Source organism: Maylandia zebra, linkage group LG12 (genome assembly GCF_041146795.1).
Source record: "Maylandia zebra isolate NMK-2024a linkage group LG12, Mzebra_GT3a, whole genome shotgun sequence".
Lineage (NCBI taxonomy): Eukaryota > Metazoa > Chordata > Actinopteri > Cichliformes > Cichlidae > Maylandia > Maylandia zebra.
The window spans coordinates 29,049,216-29,067,386 of NC_135178.1; the positions used below are offsets into that span (position 1 = coordinate 29,049,216).

The 18,171-nt window shown below is 41.7% G+C and overlaps 1 protein-coding gene across 1 annotated transcript; it reads left to right on the forward strand.

Annotated features, from left to right (window-relative positions):
- The first annotated feature begins 544 nt into the window (after positions 1-544).
- Positions 545-13,789, forward strand: snx18a (sorting nexin 18a). Its single transcript, XM_004546980.6, has 2 exons — positions 545-2,453; positions 11,890-13,789. The coding sequence occupies exons 1-2, from the start codon at positions 944-946 to the stop codon at positions 12,141-12,143; spliced, it is 1,764 nt and encodes a 587-aa protein (XP_004547037.1). The 5' UTR covers positions 545-943; the 3' UTR covers positions 12,144-13,789.
- Positions 13,790-18,171: the final 4,382 nt, after the last annotated feature.

The window sequence follows — 18,171 nt, forward strand, 5'->3', positions numbered from 1 at the left end:
CTTAAGCTGTATGCCATAAAAACATGCAGAACTAAGACTCCTGCTGTATTTTCATATACAGAAATGGATCAAAGTACTCATGAAATGTAAATTGATGCAGGAGAATGACCCCTTTCTTCTTCTTGCCCTTGCGCTGCACTGTTAATTATTAACTAGAGTCAACATCATCAACAGTCAGGCCTCTTTAAAAAAAAATCATTAATAATTATGTATAATCTTAATTTGAAGTAATTATGCAGTGAAGCTCTGGGATTTGATGCCTATAATAGTCATTACTTTTCTGGAATTTGTAGACTGCATTTAGAGCGTTATAACCGTATGGAACGCCTCTTATTCACTAACACAATATGTAAAACTCCTGACTGTGACCTCAGCGAATACTTTAAGCCTTAAATCATGTGCTGAGGCTTCATCTTATCAGCTGTTATGTCTCTGCCGTTGCTCCCCGCAGGCGCAACGGTTTGTTTCCGATTGGAATCAATCAGTCATCGAGTCTAGAGAAACTCGCAGCGCTCACGGCAGGTTGATTTGTGTCGTCTGGGCGGATCGCGGCGTGCTGTTGCTCCACCCTCGATTATTCAGCCTGGTTGACGTGCGGTTGCTGCGCAGCTTGTGAAGACAGAAGCGTACGAGAGGGATCGGAGGGTGACTGCTGGAGCTCAGATTAGTGTTGTTGTAGAGAGGAAAGAAAAAAAACCCACTAATCCAGGTTTGCACGCTGCAGGATTACAAACACCCCAGTGCTTTTTCTCCCCAACACGGAGGACCGCGCTGAGAGGATCTGCTTGAAGACGCTGTTGTAGAAGTTTGTGCTCGGAGTTTTGAGAGTAGTTACTGTTGGACTGACCGAGCTAGCCCGGCTGCCCGCTGTGCCTTCCTCTGTCCCGGCCAGCCAGCCGTAAGTGAGCCCGCTGTCCTGCTCTCCTTCCAGCTGTGGTGAATCATGGCGCTCAGAGCCAGAGCGCTGTACGACTTCAACTCTGAAAACCCCGGAGAGGTGTCGGTGAAGGAGAATGAGATCCTGACTGTGTACAGCGAAAAGGACATCGAGGGCTGGTTCGAAGGGGTGAACAGCAAAGGGGAAAGGGGACTGTTCCCCGCTTCGTACGTGGAGATCCTGCGGAACGATGCCGCCTGCACCACTGTCAACAACAACAGCTGCAACACATCTGGGGACGCTAACCCGGACTTTAGATACGCCAACATCCCATCCGGAGGTTTTGACGGCTCTTATAAACCTAAAGTTGAGAACTTTTCTAAACCGTCTCCTCCTGGTTTCCCCGCTTTCTCACAGCCGCTACAGCAGCAGCAGCACGGCTACCAGCAGCCCAGCCAAGGCAGCGATGATGACTGGGATGATGACTGGGATGACAGCTCTACTGTGGCAGATGAGCCAGGTACTGTAGGGGGACGGTACCATGACTATGAAGGCAATGGACCGTCCACTTACAGAGTGACAACATCATCAGTGCCACGAGGTAATGCTCAGCAAGCCAAGAGCTCTGCTACAGTGAGCAGGAACCTGAACAGGTTTTCGACCTTTGTGAAGTCAGGGGGAGAGGCGTTTGTGCTCGGAGAGGCGTCCGGCTTTGTGAAGGATGGGGATAAAATCTGCGTGGTGATGGGTAATTATGGTCCAGAGTGGCAAGAGAACCCTTACCCATTCAACTGTGCGATTGATGACCCCACTAAACAGACCAAGTTCAAGGGCATGAAAAGCTACATTTCCTATAAACTGACACCCACCCACACACAGAACCCGGTGAACAGGAGGTATAAGCACTTTGACTGGCTGTATGCTCGGCTAGTGGAGAAGTTTCCCGTAATCTCGGTGCCACACATTCCAGAGAAGCAGGCCACGGGGCGGTTTGAAGAGGATTTTATCTCCAAGAGGAGGAAAGGCCTCATATGGTGGATGAACCACATGACCAGTCATCCTGTCCTGGCCAGGTGTGATGTTTTCCAGCACTTCCTCACGTGCAACAGCGCAGACGAGAAGGCTTGGAAGCAGGGGAAGAGGAAGGCAGAGAAGGACGAGATGGTCGGAGCCAACTTTTTCCTCACCATCAGCCCCCCGCCGGTTCCGTTAGACTTCCAGGAGGTGGAGAGCAAAATAGATGGATTCAAGACTTTTACTAAAAGAATGGACGACAGCACCTTGCAGCTCAATGCCACCGTCAGTGAGTTTGCCCGAAAGCAGATCAGTGGCTTCAAGAAGGAGTATCAAAAAGTAGGGATGTCATTTAAGGTCCTCAGTCAAGCCTTCGAAATCGACCAGCAGATGTATTCTGCAGGACTCAACCAGGCGATCTCCTTCACTGGGGACACATTTGAAACCATCGGAGAATATTTCGCCGAGCAGCCCAACAAGGATCTCGACCCAATCATGGATTTGTTAGCTCTTTACCAAGGACATCTGGCAAACTACCCAGACATCATCCATGTTCAGAAAGGTAACCACAGTCATACACATTTACTAGATTTGTGCCCTCTGAGGAGCCTCAGCTATTTTGCTTTACGTCTTTGGATCCTTGAGACGTCAGTGGGGAATTTATGATGATTACAAATGAATTTTACGCAGTAAGCATAAAGACCAAACTGAACTACAAACGCAGAAAATTATCAAATACACACAATTCAAATTCAGAAGAATGTGCTTAAAATGTTTCATAATCCCAGTGACCCACATATACACTTAAAGTAAAGCAATATGGCAGCTGTGGGATCATTAAGACTTCAGTTTCAACCACAAGTTTTTCTGAGGTTTCAAAGTAGAGAAATAAGCATCTTTTCTTGCTGTGACAAGATAAACAGGGTCATTTTGTCTGAGGCATATTTGCTGTTGTTAAACTGCAGTCAGGTTACTACACAGGCTATTGCACTTTGCAAAACAAATAGCCGTTGTTTGCATTTGGAAATTGGCTTACATGCTGCTGCCTCTGTTTGTCCCACCTGTTGATTGGGTGGAACCCTTCGGCCTATGTTTGAGTTTCCACTGCTGGTGAAGCATCACGTGTTAGTGGACGGAGAGAATGTCCTTCCACGGTGAAGCCTCGTCAGTCTTTGCACAGATTAAGTAAATTGTTAGACTAATCTAGGCCATCCTCCTACAGTACCCTGGCCCAGCAATTGTTCATTGTGTGGCAAAATGTCACTCATGAGAGGATACACTGTTATACAAAAGAAACTGTGGAACTGCTCTCACAATCGCTGCCATATATGCGGTACAGTTAATGCAAGAGAAAAACAAAAAGCAAACCACACCTTTGGTCTGTAGGTCATACCTGACAGACTGCTTTCCGCCTTTGTAGATACAAACTGAAAGTCCTGCCTCAAACAGTGCAATGTGGGACATGACAGAGGACACGGGCTAGTGTGCTCTCACAGGCTAATCCTTCTCATTTTTCTCCACAATCCCACTAAAAACATCTTACTTGTGCTTCATTGATAAGACATACAATTTTACAAAAGATGCTAAAAATGGCATTTTGCCAGTGCCACTGCCTGTGCCCCCAAACCACTGGGCCCTTTCACTCCACAGTCGATGACAGAGAGTGAGGAAACAGGACAGACTTTGTAGTGGCTGCAGTGGGTTACAAACATCCCAGTCACTTCAAATCAAGATCACCACGTAGGCCACATACAGCTCCAAATAAGGCGACAGCCATTCACACAGTCTGGTGTGATAAGCCCAGCCCAATTCCACAGATAAGATATTTGGAAGACCTTGCTGCAGGCACAATGTTGAGAAAAGATCAAGGAGTAGTACAAACACACAGCGGTAGACGAAAAATAAAGCTGAAGGAAAACCCGCGATATGCAGGAGATTAAAGGAAGAGCATATTGAATCTAAAATTGCTTTGATCTCATCTTGTTCCTTTATTCTGAGTCCAGTTCAGCCAGTTTTTTTGGGTTTTTCTTCCACATGAGCTTTCATTTCCTTGTAATCATTCTTTAAGCCAATAATCAATTTCAAACAAAATTACAAGTCTGTTCCAGTTTATCATACCTGTTAGAGGCTGTAAACATTTATAATCCCACATAGAAGAACAGTTGACGTGCTTACTGTACAGCCAGTATTTCCAAACGTGTGCTTGTTTATGACACCTGAATTGAAGCCTGTCACTCAGACTGCCTGAGGAGCATTAAATGCAAATATCTACTGCAAAAGTATTCACGCAGGTATCATTATATTCAGCCTCCAGTGTATATTTATGTCTACTCACTTTAGTATCTTTTATAATTTTCCATCACATGGCAACTGCTACTGCTGCAGCAAAGCACTAAAATTAAAAAATTAAAAATCTATCTATCTATACACACACATATATGTGTGTCTGTCTATATATATATATATATATATATATATATATATATATATATATATATATATATATATATATATATATATATATATATGGTATAAAAACTGGGGGCTTAGGTTTCACTGTCATATCACTGTTTGAAGACACAGCTGTGGGGCTGGGAACATAAAGGTACACCAGCCACATACATACTCATTAGTAATACTCTTTAATAATTTTTCATTTCTATCTATTGCTCTGTTTACAACCATCGTCACCACATGTAGAGGAAGTGTGCTTCTTCTTTCCCGTTAGCCTCTCTCCACACCTGAAAAGAGGACTGACCACATCCTTTGTTGTCTGAAGCCAAACTGCACGTTTCTGGAGAAGTGGTGCACAAGTGAAATTGGCTGGGATTGAAAGACAAAAAGTTAAAAGAGGATCTATATCATGTTCATTTCCTGTTTGCATTTTTCTGTGTAGACTCCACTAGAGTAGCTTCACATGTTCAAAATAATTCTTTTGTCCAGCCCCTTCTCTTCGTCCTCTGTCTGAAGCAACGCATTTGATCTCCTTTCTACTTCCTTTAAAGCCCGCTCTCTTCTGATTGGCTGGATTTTGTAAACAGAAGGTTAAAACACCTCTGTGCTTGCAGACGTTTTATGCCTGGTATATCCATATTAAGCAGAATTTATGGTTCAGCATGTTCAGTCTGTTGGCAGTGTGGGGATGGCCTGTCTACCTGCAGAGAGCTCTGCTGTCAGATGGAGGCAGTATACAAAGTATATGGTGCAAACAGTCTGCAGTGTTATTGGTCCATCAGCCAGCCATGGAGAAAGGCAAAGTTATAGCATATAAGAGGCTGAAGTGAACTCTGAAATAGAGTGTCTAGAACACGGTGAAGCCTGAGCTTATGCCACACAGGGATTATTTGAACATACGCTAACCCCATTATTTGAAATTTTAGACATATTTATGAGCATCCACATGATAACAGCTTAGGGAAATAATGACATGTAAACTTTAAATAGCACACAGAGAGACAAATCACAGTGTCTTGACTCCCTTTTTGGAAGCTTATCTCCAGAGGTAGTCTTGCACTGATATGATGGTTTCTATCTCGAAATGAAGCATACCAAAGCAGCTGCTTGTCAGACTTTATCAATACCTGCATTCCATTTTTAGCCTCCTGTTCCTGTCTCACTGTGGCCAGAGACTCCAGACAGGTTTGGATGCAAGTGACTTGTGAAATGTGAGCTTTCCCACAGAGGGACATTGACCACCACCCTATTGATCTCCACCTCCGCAGGGACCAGATTAGCTGTTAGAGTGCAGCCTGGCAGCTATAATGCTAGCTCACACTATTGACATCATATATGGCTTTGCTTTCCAAAGTTGTTTAGCTTTACTGTAATCTAATATTGACACCCTAAGTATTGTGTTGTTTCTAATAACTTGAACCTCTTGAGAGAAGAAAATGTTTATTGTCAGAAAGTTTATTGTTAGAAAGTTTATTGTTTAGGGTCTTACCATGCAGGATTAGCAGTGAGTACAATTTGTGTTGATTATCAAAGAATCTGCAGCTGTTTTTTTAAGCAAAGACAGAACAATTCAAATGTTTTTGATCAGTTTAAATAACATCAAAATAGAGGAAACATGAATATTAATATTAACAAAGAAAAAAACCCAACTTTTGACTGCATATGTTTCAGTCTAAATTTGGTTCAGCTGCCACCAGTATGTAGAAGTGAAAGCACATCTTTTTTTTTTTCTTGTGTGCTGACCTTCTGCATTAGCCAAATTTAAACAGAAGACGCTTCTGCTGCTGAAAGTTTCTGTTCAGATAAAGCTTGGTGTGAAAAAAAGTGATCTTGTAATTGGTGCTTCTTTAAGGAAAACACAAAAGAGCACAACTTTATGCTCTGAGCTGTGTAGTCACAGTGATATAGTCAGTAATAAGTCAGTAAAAATGCTCAGTCACAAAGTTTTGATCATGTTTATGAAGGAGTAGTACTATAGATAACACATCGTTGTATTTCGATGTAAAGAGGAAGTTTACTGGTGTATGCTATCTATCTATATTAAATCCCACAGACTGTTTGCAGAGCACAAATTCAGTAAGGGAGAACCTAGAAGTCAAGCTGAACCCTTAATACATTTTCTTTTGCCTCCTTATCCTTATTCACATTTTTTTATTTATGCATTTTATTCCCTCCTTAATTTTACCAGTTCAGCACATCCTTAAGATCAGTATTTTCTCTGCTCTCATCAGTTTTTATCACCACATGGTGTTATAAAACAATGGCAGGCGTGCAAAGGAAAGCATAGATTTACAAGGATGTCAGGCTTTCCTGCTGAGTCAGCCTTTCAGCGTGCACTCCTGTGCAAACTCTGCGGGTCTGTTCTGATATATTGTTAAAGCCTATTTAAATGTCCTCTGATGTGCAAGTGGGTGACAGAGTGATGAGATGGGCATTGCAGCTGGTTGTGCAGGTCACAGGCTCGCTGTAGCTTGGTGTTGTGTAACTGGTGATTATATAAGACCTGAAACGGCTTCCTGCAATGAGCCCAGGAGGGCTGGGTGCCACCTCCATGCGGGGAGGACTTCTACACAAGCGAATATCAGGACTAACCTCGTTCATCACTATCTGTGATGTTGGGTTTGTGCATCTATTTGTATTTATATATCTAGCAAATATAAAATAAGCTTCAGCTCAAATATAATGAGTAGATTTTAAAACTGGAAGGTAAAGAAGCCATAAGGAGAAGGAAGTAATAAGAACTAATGAGAACTAAGACATCACATACAATTTGAATATTAGAGTTTAGAACTAAACCGAGTGTTGAAGAAATAACTAAAGAAAGATCATCCTGCTCACTATTTTTGTTCCAATAAATACACTATATGTACAACCACAAATTGGGGTCAACCAGAGCAGCAGACCGAGCACAAGACAAATGAAGAAGAGTGTGCGTGCAGGGTGGAGTGGGTGGAGACGAGTATTAGGGGTGATGCATGACAGAAGGGTTGCAGCAAGAGGGAAATGGTAGTGAGAGCTACTGTGGTGTATAGTTTGGAGGTGGTAGCACTGATAAACAGGACAGGAGGCCGAGCTGGAGGTGGCCAAGTTTTCATTGGGCGTGATCAGAATAGACAGGATTAGATATGAGTATATCAGAGAGACAGCTCAGGTCGAGTGCTTTGAAGAAAAAGTTAAAGAGGAAAGGTTGAGATTCAACTATAAGAAGCAAATAAGCTTCATAAAAATGTTGATGCGTTGAAAGAAATTCTCAGGTTTTTAATGATTGACTCATTTTACCCGGTGTAACTTATAGCACTTAAATAAGTAGCCAGTGTATGAGTGCTGGCAATAAAAAGACAGATTAAGAGCAATAATAATGAGTCACATGAAGACTGCTCAAGACTCCTTGAGACATGCATGGCTTTCCATTAATCTGATGGCATTTCAGCATGCCAGCCTCATGTCTGATTGAGAACCTGCTGACTTTTCTGTCTGAGTCGTGCAGCAATCACACTAAGACCTGATTTTTATTTCTGCGGGGAAGCTTTGTAAAGCCTACGATGTAACCTAAGGAAGTGGCCCACGTCGCCGCCAGCATTTATGCTTGTGCTGATACATTAAATGCAGATTGCCTCAAGGTCATGTCCCAGTGTTTTATATAGGATGCCAGTCAGAGAAGGAAATGAAATTCCAGGTTTTTTCCCCCTCCTACATCCGGCTGCATCCACCCAACCTGACCTGACATTTCTAAGTAGGTGGCAGAGTTTACAGGGTAGGGTTTCAGAGGGGTTTTGCACTGAAGCATAGATCCCCATTAAGTTGGACCTGCTTAACATTTTCATATCATTTTTAACACAGTATTAGCCTGAACTGCATACAGTCACATTTATAGACTTGTTGCATGATTGGGTCAAAGTTTATCAAGCCCAAATTTTCCCAGCGTACCAACGTTATTGTAAGACCTATGAAGTTTGCAATGTTGCATCTTCCACACCTGAAAAAAAGCTTCTCTCTGTGATCAGCAGCTCTGTTTGTGCAACAGGTCTGCAAAACTTACTTGCAGCTGTGAAAATCATGTAGCTTTCCATATTACACTCTATTGACACCATATCTCTGTGATCAAACTCTTGTCTTTTTCAAAGTCTCCATGGTAACAGTTATTCTGTCTTAATCCATAAGTGGGCTTTAAAACAAAGGAAGCCGGAGACCTTTAAGGTGCAGGTAAACACCATGTTTCCGCTATCATGCCGTCCATCAGTCGAATGTTCAGTTTACTTATTTAAAATGTTTCAAAATTGAGATCACGACCTGGAATTTTGACCTATAGATTGCAAACATTTTTTTCAGTGGTGGAAACAAGCATCCATACTTTCAACATCTGTGGTTAACTTGATCTGTTTTTGTTTTTTTTTCTCATACCCTTTCACCTCTCTTTCTGTCATATTCAGTCCGCTGTACATCACACTAATGTCAAAGATCTGGGTTAAACTTCAGCTGAAGGAACTATAGCCAGAAGGCAAACTGAGCAGATTTTGGTGGGGGGAAGGGCAACGCGTTGTCTTTTTTGAGGGAGGATTTTCAGCATTTTTTTTCTCAGTGTGATCAAGTTTGGTCTTTGGTCTTACAACTCGAGTCTAAGAAAAGAAACTTAATGGAAACACAAAAGGTAGTGACTTAGGTCAGTGTGCCCTTTGTGGTGTCACATTTCAGGAAACAAGTAGGCTGCCTCTGAGTTCTTGCTGAGTGCTGGTGACTCAGCTCATATAATGACAAAAAAAATTCCCATGACACAACAACACAGGACGTTTTGCATGCCTTAAGGCCACAAATCACACCTCCAGACTCTGCTCTGAAGCCAGGATTATAATTGGCCATGCTGTTCACGCTATTTCACCGCTCTTGCTACATCTCTTCAGTGTCAACACTCAGTAACTTCCACATATAGTACGTCTTACACTGGTTTCCCACGTTTTAAAGCATGGGGCAAACCAGTGTTTCAGCAAGGACCAGTGAAACACATGTTTAGAGCACATTATTACTTCAAACTATTCAGGGCTAAGTTACTTTGTGAATAATTTTCTTAAGTGTTTGGTCCATCAAATGCCCGAACAAAAATTCCAAACACAGCATCATATTTTGTCCACTCAACAATCCATAGAAAACACAGGGAACGAGCAAGTCTTCACAATCAGAGACCTGAACCACATTCAGGGATTTTTGACAGCATACTTCAGCTGTAAAGCTGATTTCATGCTGTTTAAAAGTCTAACTGAAACATTGGGGCCAAATTCTAAGAACCAGGAATCAAAAAATGATGTACGCACACATAACTTTCATGTCCGCATCCTCACCAGTGGGTCCATGGTCTGTGGCTTTCCTGTTTGCTACCAGCTGTGATATGTGACCATATTTAAGTAGGGAGTTCAGAGAGAACATCATTTCCCACCACTTTCTCGCGCCGTGCAGCTTAACATCAATTTCTCACGACATTCATTCCTTTCAGCTGGTCAGCAGTTTGATAAGTCATCAGCCACGAGCTCCTGTTGTTGTGACTCTGCTTTCCGCTCTCATTGAACCATCTGTCTGGAAAGCCGGAGGCTAATTTCTTATGTTTTGTCTCTTTTGACTGAAGGCTTGTTTTGTGGCACTGAAAAGGTAGTACTTTCTTGTAAAGGAAGTGTCAGTTAAGCATGAAATGCAGAAATGCAGGGCTGTAAACCATCATTTCTGGTGCTCTAATGCCACAAGACCCCACCACAGCGATGATAGAAAGTAGCTCTTTGTGCATGTGCGACAAACTCGAGCAGGCATTTGTGCAACTTTCAGTATGAGTATGATTCTGTGGATTTGTTGCAGTGGGTTTTCGTTAGGAGTTTAGTAAAGGTGCAATCTTAGTTTTTCACGCTTTACACGAATGCACTGCAAACATCCAACAGTTGATGTCAAACAGTTATTAAAATGAGTGCACTCCTAAATAGCCCTGGTAGTTGAGAGAAACTGCCAGAAAAATCCCTTAAATGGTTCGAGGCTTTGAAATGACTTAATAGATATTTTTAGAGTTGTGCTCCTAAATATAGATACAGAGAGCCTGTCTTGCTCATAAGTGTTCCCACTATTTTTGGTCAGTTTGATAAGTTAAAGGTTAAGCTTGACCAAATAAGATAGGTCATGTTTTGTTTTGTTTTTTTAGGGGGGCTTGTGCTAAAAAAAAAAAAAAAGAGTTAGAAAAAAAAGAAACTTGTGGTTTTGTTTTGTCTGGTTGTGTCTGCATGGGTTTTTTTGTTTGTTTTTTTAACTTGACTGGAAAACTTATATGTGCAGTGTATGCTAACAAAAATCTGGGACTTTCTGGAGTTTTGTGTAAATAAACAATTTGTACAGCGGTTGAACTCTTATTAGTTCAGAATGGTAGGAAAAATGAAGGTTAACACTGAAATTGAATTTCTTTTATTCCATCTATCTTCTCATCCGATTCAGATGGGGTGGACCCTGGATAGGTAACCCTCCTGTCACAGGGCTAACATAGACCACCATTATCACCAGTTAACTTAACAGACCTCCGTGCTGTGAAGTTTTAAATACATGCTCTCTCTACATTTTATTTCTAGCAACATATTTGCTCACTGAGCAGCATATTACATCAACTACCAATTATTGTTTTTCCATTGCTGAAGAATAAATAACTGCCCAAATATAGCAACAGAGAGCCAGGCTACAGGTGTGGCCAATATCAGGTAGTGACAACAGCAACTTGGAACTTGGTGGAAAACCCATAGACGCTACCATGACATCACCCAGTGATTCATCCTTTCTATTGTGACTATTAAAAGGGACACTAACTATGGGTAGCAAACAACAGGATTGAAATAAAACGGGCCTACCAGAGAAACTGAATACCAACTCCTTTGAGTGTTTTTTTTTTTTTTTTTTTAGTGTACACTCTGTAGGCACAGTCACCAAGCACAATCATCCCAACTCCACCTCTGGTCTGCACTTGTATTGTACATGAAGTCATTCATATGGTCCTGTCACGTGCTTTAACTGTGATTTTTCACTGAGGTAACAGTCATAGGGGAACCACTGGACTTCCTTCTTGGGTACTTCTAGGGATCGCGCTGCAGGAGTTCCCAGTCCTGTGGTTAAATGTGCCCAGATGTGGCACACAGTGACTCAAAACAGACACACCCCTAACCTTGAATACATTTATTTAAAAAATATTACCCCAAGTGCTGATGTCACAAAGGTGAACATTTGCTATAAATACTGAAACTACTTCCTTGTTCCAGGCTGTAAATATTCAAAGTGGGATATATAGTGGCCAGAAATTTGCATTTTGCAGTTCTGGTTTCCTCATGTTGAAGTCGGTGGGTTTTGAGGTGATTTAGACACTTTCATATTTTGTTCTACAACACAAGTAGGTCAGTTAATGCTCCACTTGTTAATTTTGTACTGCAGGTTTAGTGGTGTGGGTGCTTTTCGTGGACTAGAAAACAGAAAAATATGTATTAGTTTGATTAGAAAAGAAATTCTAAAATTCCTGCTCTTTTTAATCCCCCATACAGGAGCGCTGACAAAGGTGAAAGAGAGCCAAAAGCACGTGGAGGAGGGAAAAATGGATCGGGCACAGGCAGAAGGAATCAACGAGCGCTGCAACATCATCTCCTTCGCTACGCTGGCTGAGATCCAGCATTTCCATCAGATCCGCGTGCGAGACTTCAAGGCGCAGATGCAGCACTACCTACAGCAGCAGATCACCTTCTTCCAAAAGATCACGGGCAAGCTAGAAGAGGCTCTGCAGAAGTACGACAACGCGTAACGGATCGTTCGTCTCGATCCGTCGGTTTAGACCTCGCTGATTAATGGCCAAGCGCTCCCTTTGGCCAGCCTGCGGCATCTTGGCAAACAACAGCCAGTTCCTCACACACACACAAACACACACATACACACAAACACAGACACACTGCTGATGCTGCTTATCCAGCAGGGAGGGATTTTAAAGGAGATTATGGTCCAGTAACAGCAAAATTTCAACCAAATCCAGGTTTCAGTGTATGTTGGGCCACATTTTCTTGGGCACTGGATGTCCTTGTTTTAGAGACGATGGGTACTTGGGAGTTGGGTTAATTCATTAAAAAAAACACTCAAATTCTTTTAGATTTCTTGAGAATCAATAAAAATGATGGTGCACCAGTTTGGTATGTGGGTGAATTAAATAACCTTGTATTCACTGCTGCCTAAACATCTGGTGCGAGATTTCCTACATTAAGTGTTTTTAGCCTTAAAACTGAGGTTTGAACTGTTGGAGTGGCTGCCGCGTCAGCAGCAGCGGTGCTGTCGTGGCCAACACACTGCCTTCTGGAAACACTCGAGCCCTTCCTGCTACACTTCTTCTTGGACAAACAGGACAAAATGTTTACAGTCTCCTCACTGTCACCACTGTGTCGCTGTGCCTTCTGATCATGTATCTCTGGTTATTTTTGTTAATAGCTACTTCAAAGCTTTATATACTGATTGTGTAGAAATATATTGTATTTGTTATTATAAAGCTACAAATTTTGCAGTCTTTGTTGGGAAATGATATCAGATGATTATTTGAGGACTTGTTTCTTAACACTTGCAGTGTGACGACATCAGGATCAAAGATTACCTGCTCTGATAATGATCATGCTTTACTTACCTACACAGCAAGCTGATTTTAGGGGAGGATGATGATGGACACTTACTGTAACCATGCCGGATGCCGGTGTTGTGCCAAAAAGTGATTGTCTGCCAAAAACTGATTGCTCGTATTTAAACTGCTATAAGTAACTTGTTGGCATATAATATGTGAAACATATGTCAAATGCATCCCTCATGGATGACACAAAGTCATATTGAGCCACAAACAACATTCGTGTAACAAGGTAGAAGCCGCAATCAGTTTTTGGCAGCGACTTTTATAGAACCTTTATTTATGCAGTTAAAAAAAAAACTCATTAACATTAAAAATGTCTTTTGTAAGAGTAAGACAGCAGAAATGGCAGCAAATATTACAATAGTTCTGTAAAAATATTGTAAGTGGGGAAAAAGGACCGGATTGGTTATAATGTGAGTACAATAACACAGATACTTGAAAAAACAGATAATCTTTTAATTCTATATATAACCCCTTTGTAAACGCTGTTCACCGAAGTCTATTTACCAACATACGTAAAGATATTACACATAAAAAATACACGGAAACATTGGAAATCACTTTTTGGCAGGCAATCACTTTTTGGCACAACACCGGTTTTCAACCTTAGTTTTTGGGCGTAGTGTTCATAGGCAGGCTGTAAGGGGGTTCGGGGGTTCCTCACCTGTTTTAATAATGCAGTCCTTTTGATAGCACACTGATGTTTTTAACATTTACGATGCTGGCTGCATCGTAAGGAGATAAATGTAGAAGCAGAGAGGCAAAAATAAATTCCTTCTTCACAGAAATATTGTTTGGTTCTTTGCATTTCTCAAGTACTTGACAAAACTCAATCATTTAATCTTACTTGGTTAAAAGCCAGCAGATAATGGTGTATGTGCTGACAGTTAGCTGCCAGCGGTCCTTCGTCGACAGACAGGTCAGACAAGTGTCATGTATCCGGCTTAGCATTTCACAACAGCAAAATAACAAAGGGAGCGAACTGCACGGCTCTGTACGTTTCCTTGGCCGCGTCCCCGGAGGACCGCTGCTGTGTTTGTTTTATGCTAAGCTCATGCTCAGCTCACAGACAGATCTGCTGACAGCACAGGAGCCTGGGTGGCCATATGGGACATCTGGCCACTTTTAAAAGTGTCTGCAGCCGTGCCAGCAGCTGTGTCACTGTGCTCTACTGTAATTGCTCCCTGCGATAACATGTTCACGATGTAATATTTGTTCATCAATATGTTTAGCAGCCAGCGGGTGGCGACTCCTCTGGTTGCAAAAGGGCACGTGCTTTTATAGAAGTCTGTGGAAAAACAGCCCCCGCTTCCCTTTCTCTGTGTCAATTTTCTGATGAGCTGATGGGTTCAGCTGCTAGTTTCAGGTCACACTTGCAAAAACATGAAGTTTAAATTGCAAATTACGGTCTGTGCAAAGGGAACTACCTGCATGTTTGTTTAGCAACCTCATGTTTGATAGTTAAAATCTGGTGATCAAAATCCACTTTGGGGCTGCGGAAGGAGATCATCCGATGTAAAACTTTAGCAAATGAAACCCCTTGTGACACCGGAGCGGCCAAAAGTAGCTGCCTCATTAGAGTTTGAAAGGGGAATTATCCAGGGTGTGACTGCTGGCTAACAACTTTTCAGTTTCTGGTTTCGAGACCTCAAAATGATGGCGCTGAAAATGCTCAACAAATGCTTCACAATTTGACTTTAGTAACCAGTGGGCGACATCCATCTTTTATACTGTTCATGACATAAATGTCTAACTTCTGTCTACAAAGTCTTGAAACATTCTCTCAAAATCTACAGATATACTGGTGCTGTCAGCGTTAATCTCGTTAAAATGATGTTAACGCCATAACCGCATGAACGCGGCGTGGATATTTCTGCCAATTCAGTTCGATATCCCACCCCATTGCATCCATTCTGTACTGCTTATTCTTATCAGGGTCTTAGCTGGTTGTATCCCAGCTACAAGACATTATATAAAAGTTAGATTTATATTTTAAAAAAATGATGTTGATAGATGAAAAATCAGAGGATCGCTGAAGGTTTCATCCTCACATAGTAGAATATCTTATCCAGATTTACAAGAGTCCTTATCAAGATACTGGTCATACTGAAGTAGGAATTAAAACATGACTTCCTCTTCTGAGGTTTTTGTGGTGATGCTTCAAAACAATTGTTGAGACAATTCACTTCAAAGTGAGGGACAAAATGACATGTGGGAGCACTCGCCTTCTCTTTTCCTGTTTTCTTTAGTTTCTGTTGAAATCGCTTTCCTCTCCAGCACAAACTCAACAAGATCCGTTCAGCCTTTGGAAAGCTCATCCTTCAGGCGTTCTGTCAGTCTGCCAATGCCTGAGGAAATGGGTGCTCCTGTTTTTACATTTGTGTTCTGGCTGGCCTGAAGCTTTGGGGTTTCTCAGTGTGTAAAACTCACAAATATTAGGCAAAAGAGGTTCGTTGAGTAAGCGTAAGCACTTCTACTCTTTTTACCTGTGATTGTGAAAAGTACAAACTGGCATGATTTCAAATCCTCCGTACACACACATTTATCATCACACGATTGTATCGTGTATTTGCAAGAGTGTGTCTTTGTCTAATGTCATCGTAAAGTCTGCAAATGTGATCTGAAGAAAAGGGTTGGTGGCGCTGGTGGGCGGTGACGGTGTTTCACTCACCGCAGTCTAGCCACTGCAGGAAACAAACAGCTCTTAACTGACACTTGGATTGCTTGTGAGACAGAACAGTGTCAGCAGCTGGCCACATTCCACAGAGAAAAAACATCAAGTGTGCAAAACCAACAACAAGCAGAGCAGCGCCGGAAATACCGGCCGGGGGGGTTAAGGGGTTACAGCATAGCACGGTGCAAGCGTAAATGCTGGTGAGTAAAAAACACGGAGCAAGAGTCGCTGCATTTCAACACTAATGAAAAACATCATGTGTCCGAAATAAGTTAGCGCTGCTCCTCTGAGACTTGGCTGTCTTCCTTTTGGATTTGCAGTGGATCTCTGGAATTCTCAGAATGTAACCCCAAATATATTCGGCACCCTTTCCAGCTGCTCTCACACAAGGAAAAAAGAAATACTTAGATAGCATGCTTTCACCTTTTTCATCAGCGAACAGCTGTTTTCACCTTTTTAAATTTATTTTTATTAAAAAAAACCATATTACTCTGTCAGATTTTTAGTAATGCTGACAGGAGAAAGAGTATCAGTTAATTAAAAGGCATTTCTCCTGCATATGAGCCGGCACCGGCGCTGCATTTAACCACATTAATGTCATTAAAACTGAATCAGTGTCTCGAGGTCCTTGCTTGTGTAAATGATATCTTTCAATATTCAGGTCAGATTCTACTGATTCAATTGGGACAAAAAACACTGAAACACAACCCTCTTCAATGAATCCTCCATAACTGGAACTTACCCTAAAAACCTGTGCAACGTTTCACATCTGCTACTCTTAACTCGTACGAACTGAATGGATCACTTCCTTCTTGAGAGCTCTTGCACTCATATGACATAATTTCACCCTGAGTGCCATTGTGAGTTTGACCCTGGCTTCCTCTTATTACTCCAGCTCATTAAAGGCTTCCAAAAGTTACATTATAATACCAGGAAATGCCCTAAGGCAAACCGCAATGATTTCATCCCTTATATTTCCTCTTGTGATATTACAGAATTCAAAGAGGAACAACAAAACCAAACACAGGATTTCTGTTTAAGGAAATGGCTTGTTTCAAATGGCAGTACAATATTTTGAAGCTAAGGTGCGACTTTGAAATAACAGAACATGTTGTTCCTGCTTGCCTGTTGAAACTGCTTTTGTGGCTTCAGTTGTTTCAGTAACGTATGATCTCATCTGTGTAATCCAGGACTGTGCGCTTGTACTTGGCAAAAGGTTTCTGGTATAATTTCATCTTCTGCAAATGTGCACAGAGAACAGGACAACTTGTGAAGATTTTAACACTCCAACTAATGCTTATAGGATAGAAAATAGTTTTTTTCTCTTCATCAGGTGCAGCATATACAGAAAACATTTTAAAAGATTAGTTCAGTTTAACTTGGTTTAAAACTACAAGACCATAAACCCAACCCATCCTTGTGGGTGTCTCATTAACTGCCATGAATGTAGAGTTGTGTGAAAAATGTAGTATAACCTGTGAGTCAGTAGCTTGTAGAACCTGCTTTAGCAGCAATAATTTGAAGCTAATATTTTCTGTATGACTTTATCAGTCTTTTACATCACTGTGGGGTATTTTTGACCCACTCAGCTTTACACTCTTCCTTCAGTTCATTTAGGTTTGTGATCAATTGTTTATGCACAGCTCTCTTAAGGTCCCACCACAGCATTTCAGTCAGGTTGAGGTCTGGATTCTGACTGGGCCATTTCAACACGTTGGCTGAAATGGAAAAGAATCATCCTGCCGGGCATTCCTCGGAGTGTTTGGGAAAATTGGTCATTATGGTCAAGCATCTAGACTTTGTTTCAGTCTGTCCAAAGGACATTTTTCCAGAGGTCTTGTGCTTTGTCCAGATGCAACTTTGCAAACCCAACAGTTCTGCCACACTCTTTTTAGAGAGGGTTTCTTCTGATAGCCCTTCTAAGCAAGCCATATGCGTTCAGTCTTTTGCTTTGCATGCTTTTACTGTCAAGGTCCTGGGTCATGTGACCCAGTATTCTGAGTTTCTTGATGTTTTTGTTATTCTTTTCAGTCTAGTTTCATTTCAGTTTATCTAGTTACATTCTGTCATGCCTAGGTTACACTTTTAGTTCATGATTTATCAAGCTCCCCATTTGTCTCATCCCTGTGTGAAGCTTTCTGTGTCAGATTGTCATGTTAAGTCTTCGTGTGTCTATCTGTCATGTTTCATGTCCAAGTTTTCTTTGTTTGTCAAGTTCGAGTCATTTCTGGGTCTCGTTATGTTTCCCGTTTTATTTTGAAAGAGCCTTGTGTTTTTTGTTTATTGTATTTAGTTTCACGTCCCCTGTCCTGTCATTATGTTAATTGTTGTCAGCTGTTTTCCCCATGTGATTCCTCTTCCCTTGTTCATTCTTATGTGTATTTAGTCTGTGTGTTTCCGCTCAGTCAGTGTCAGATCGTCTGTTATCCTCACCGCAGATTTCATAGGTGTGCCTCATTGTTTCACTGTGTTTCCTAGTTTACTCAGTGTTCATAG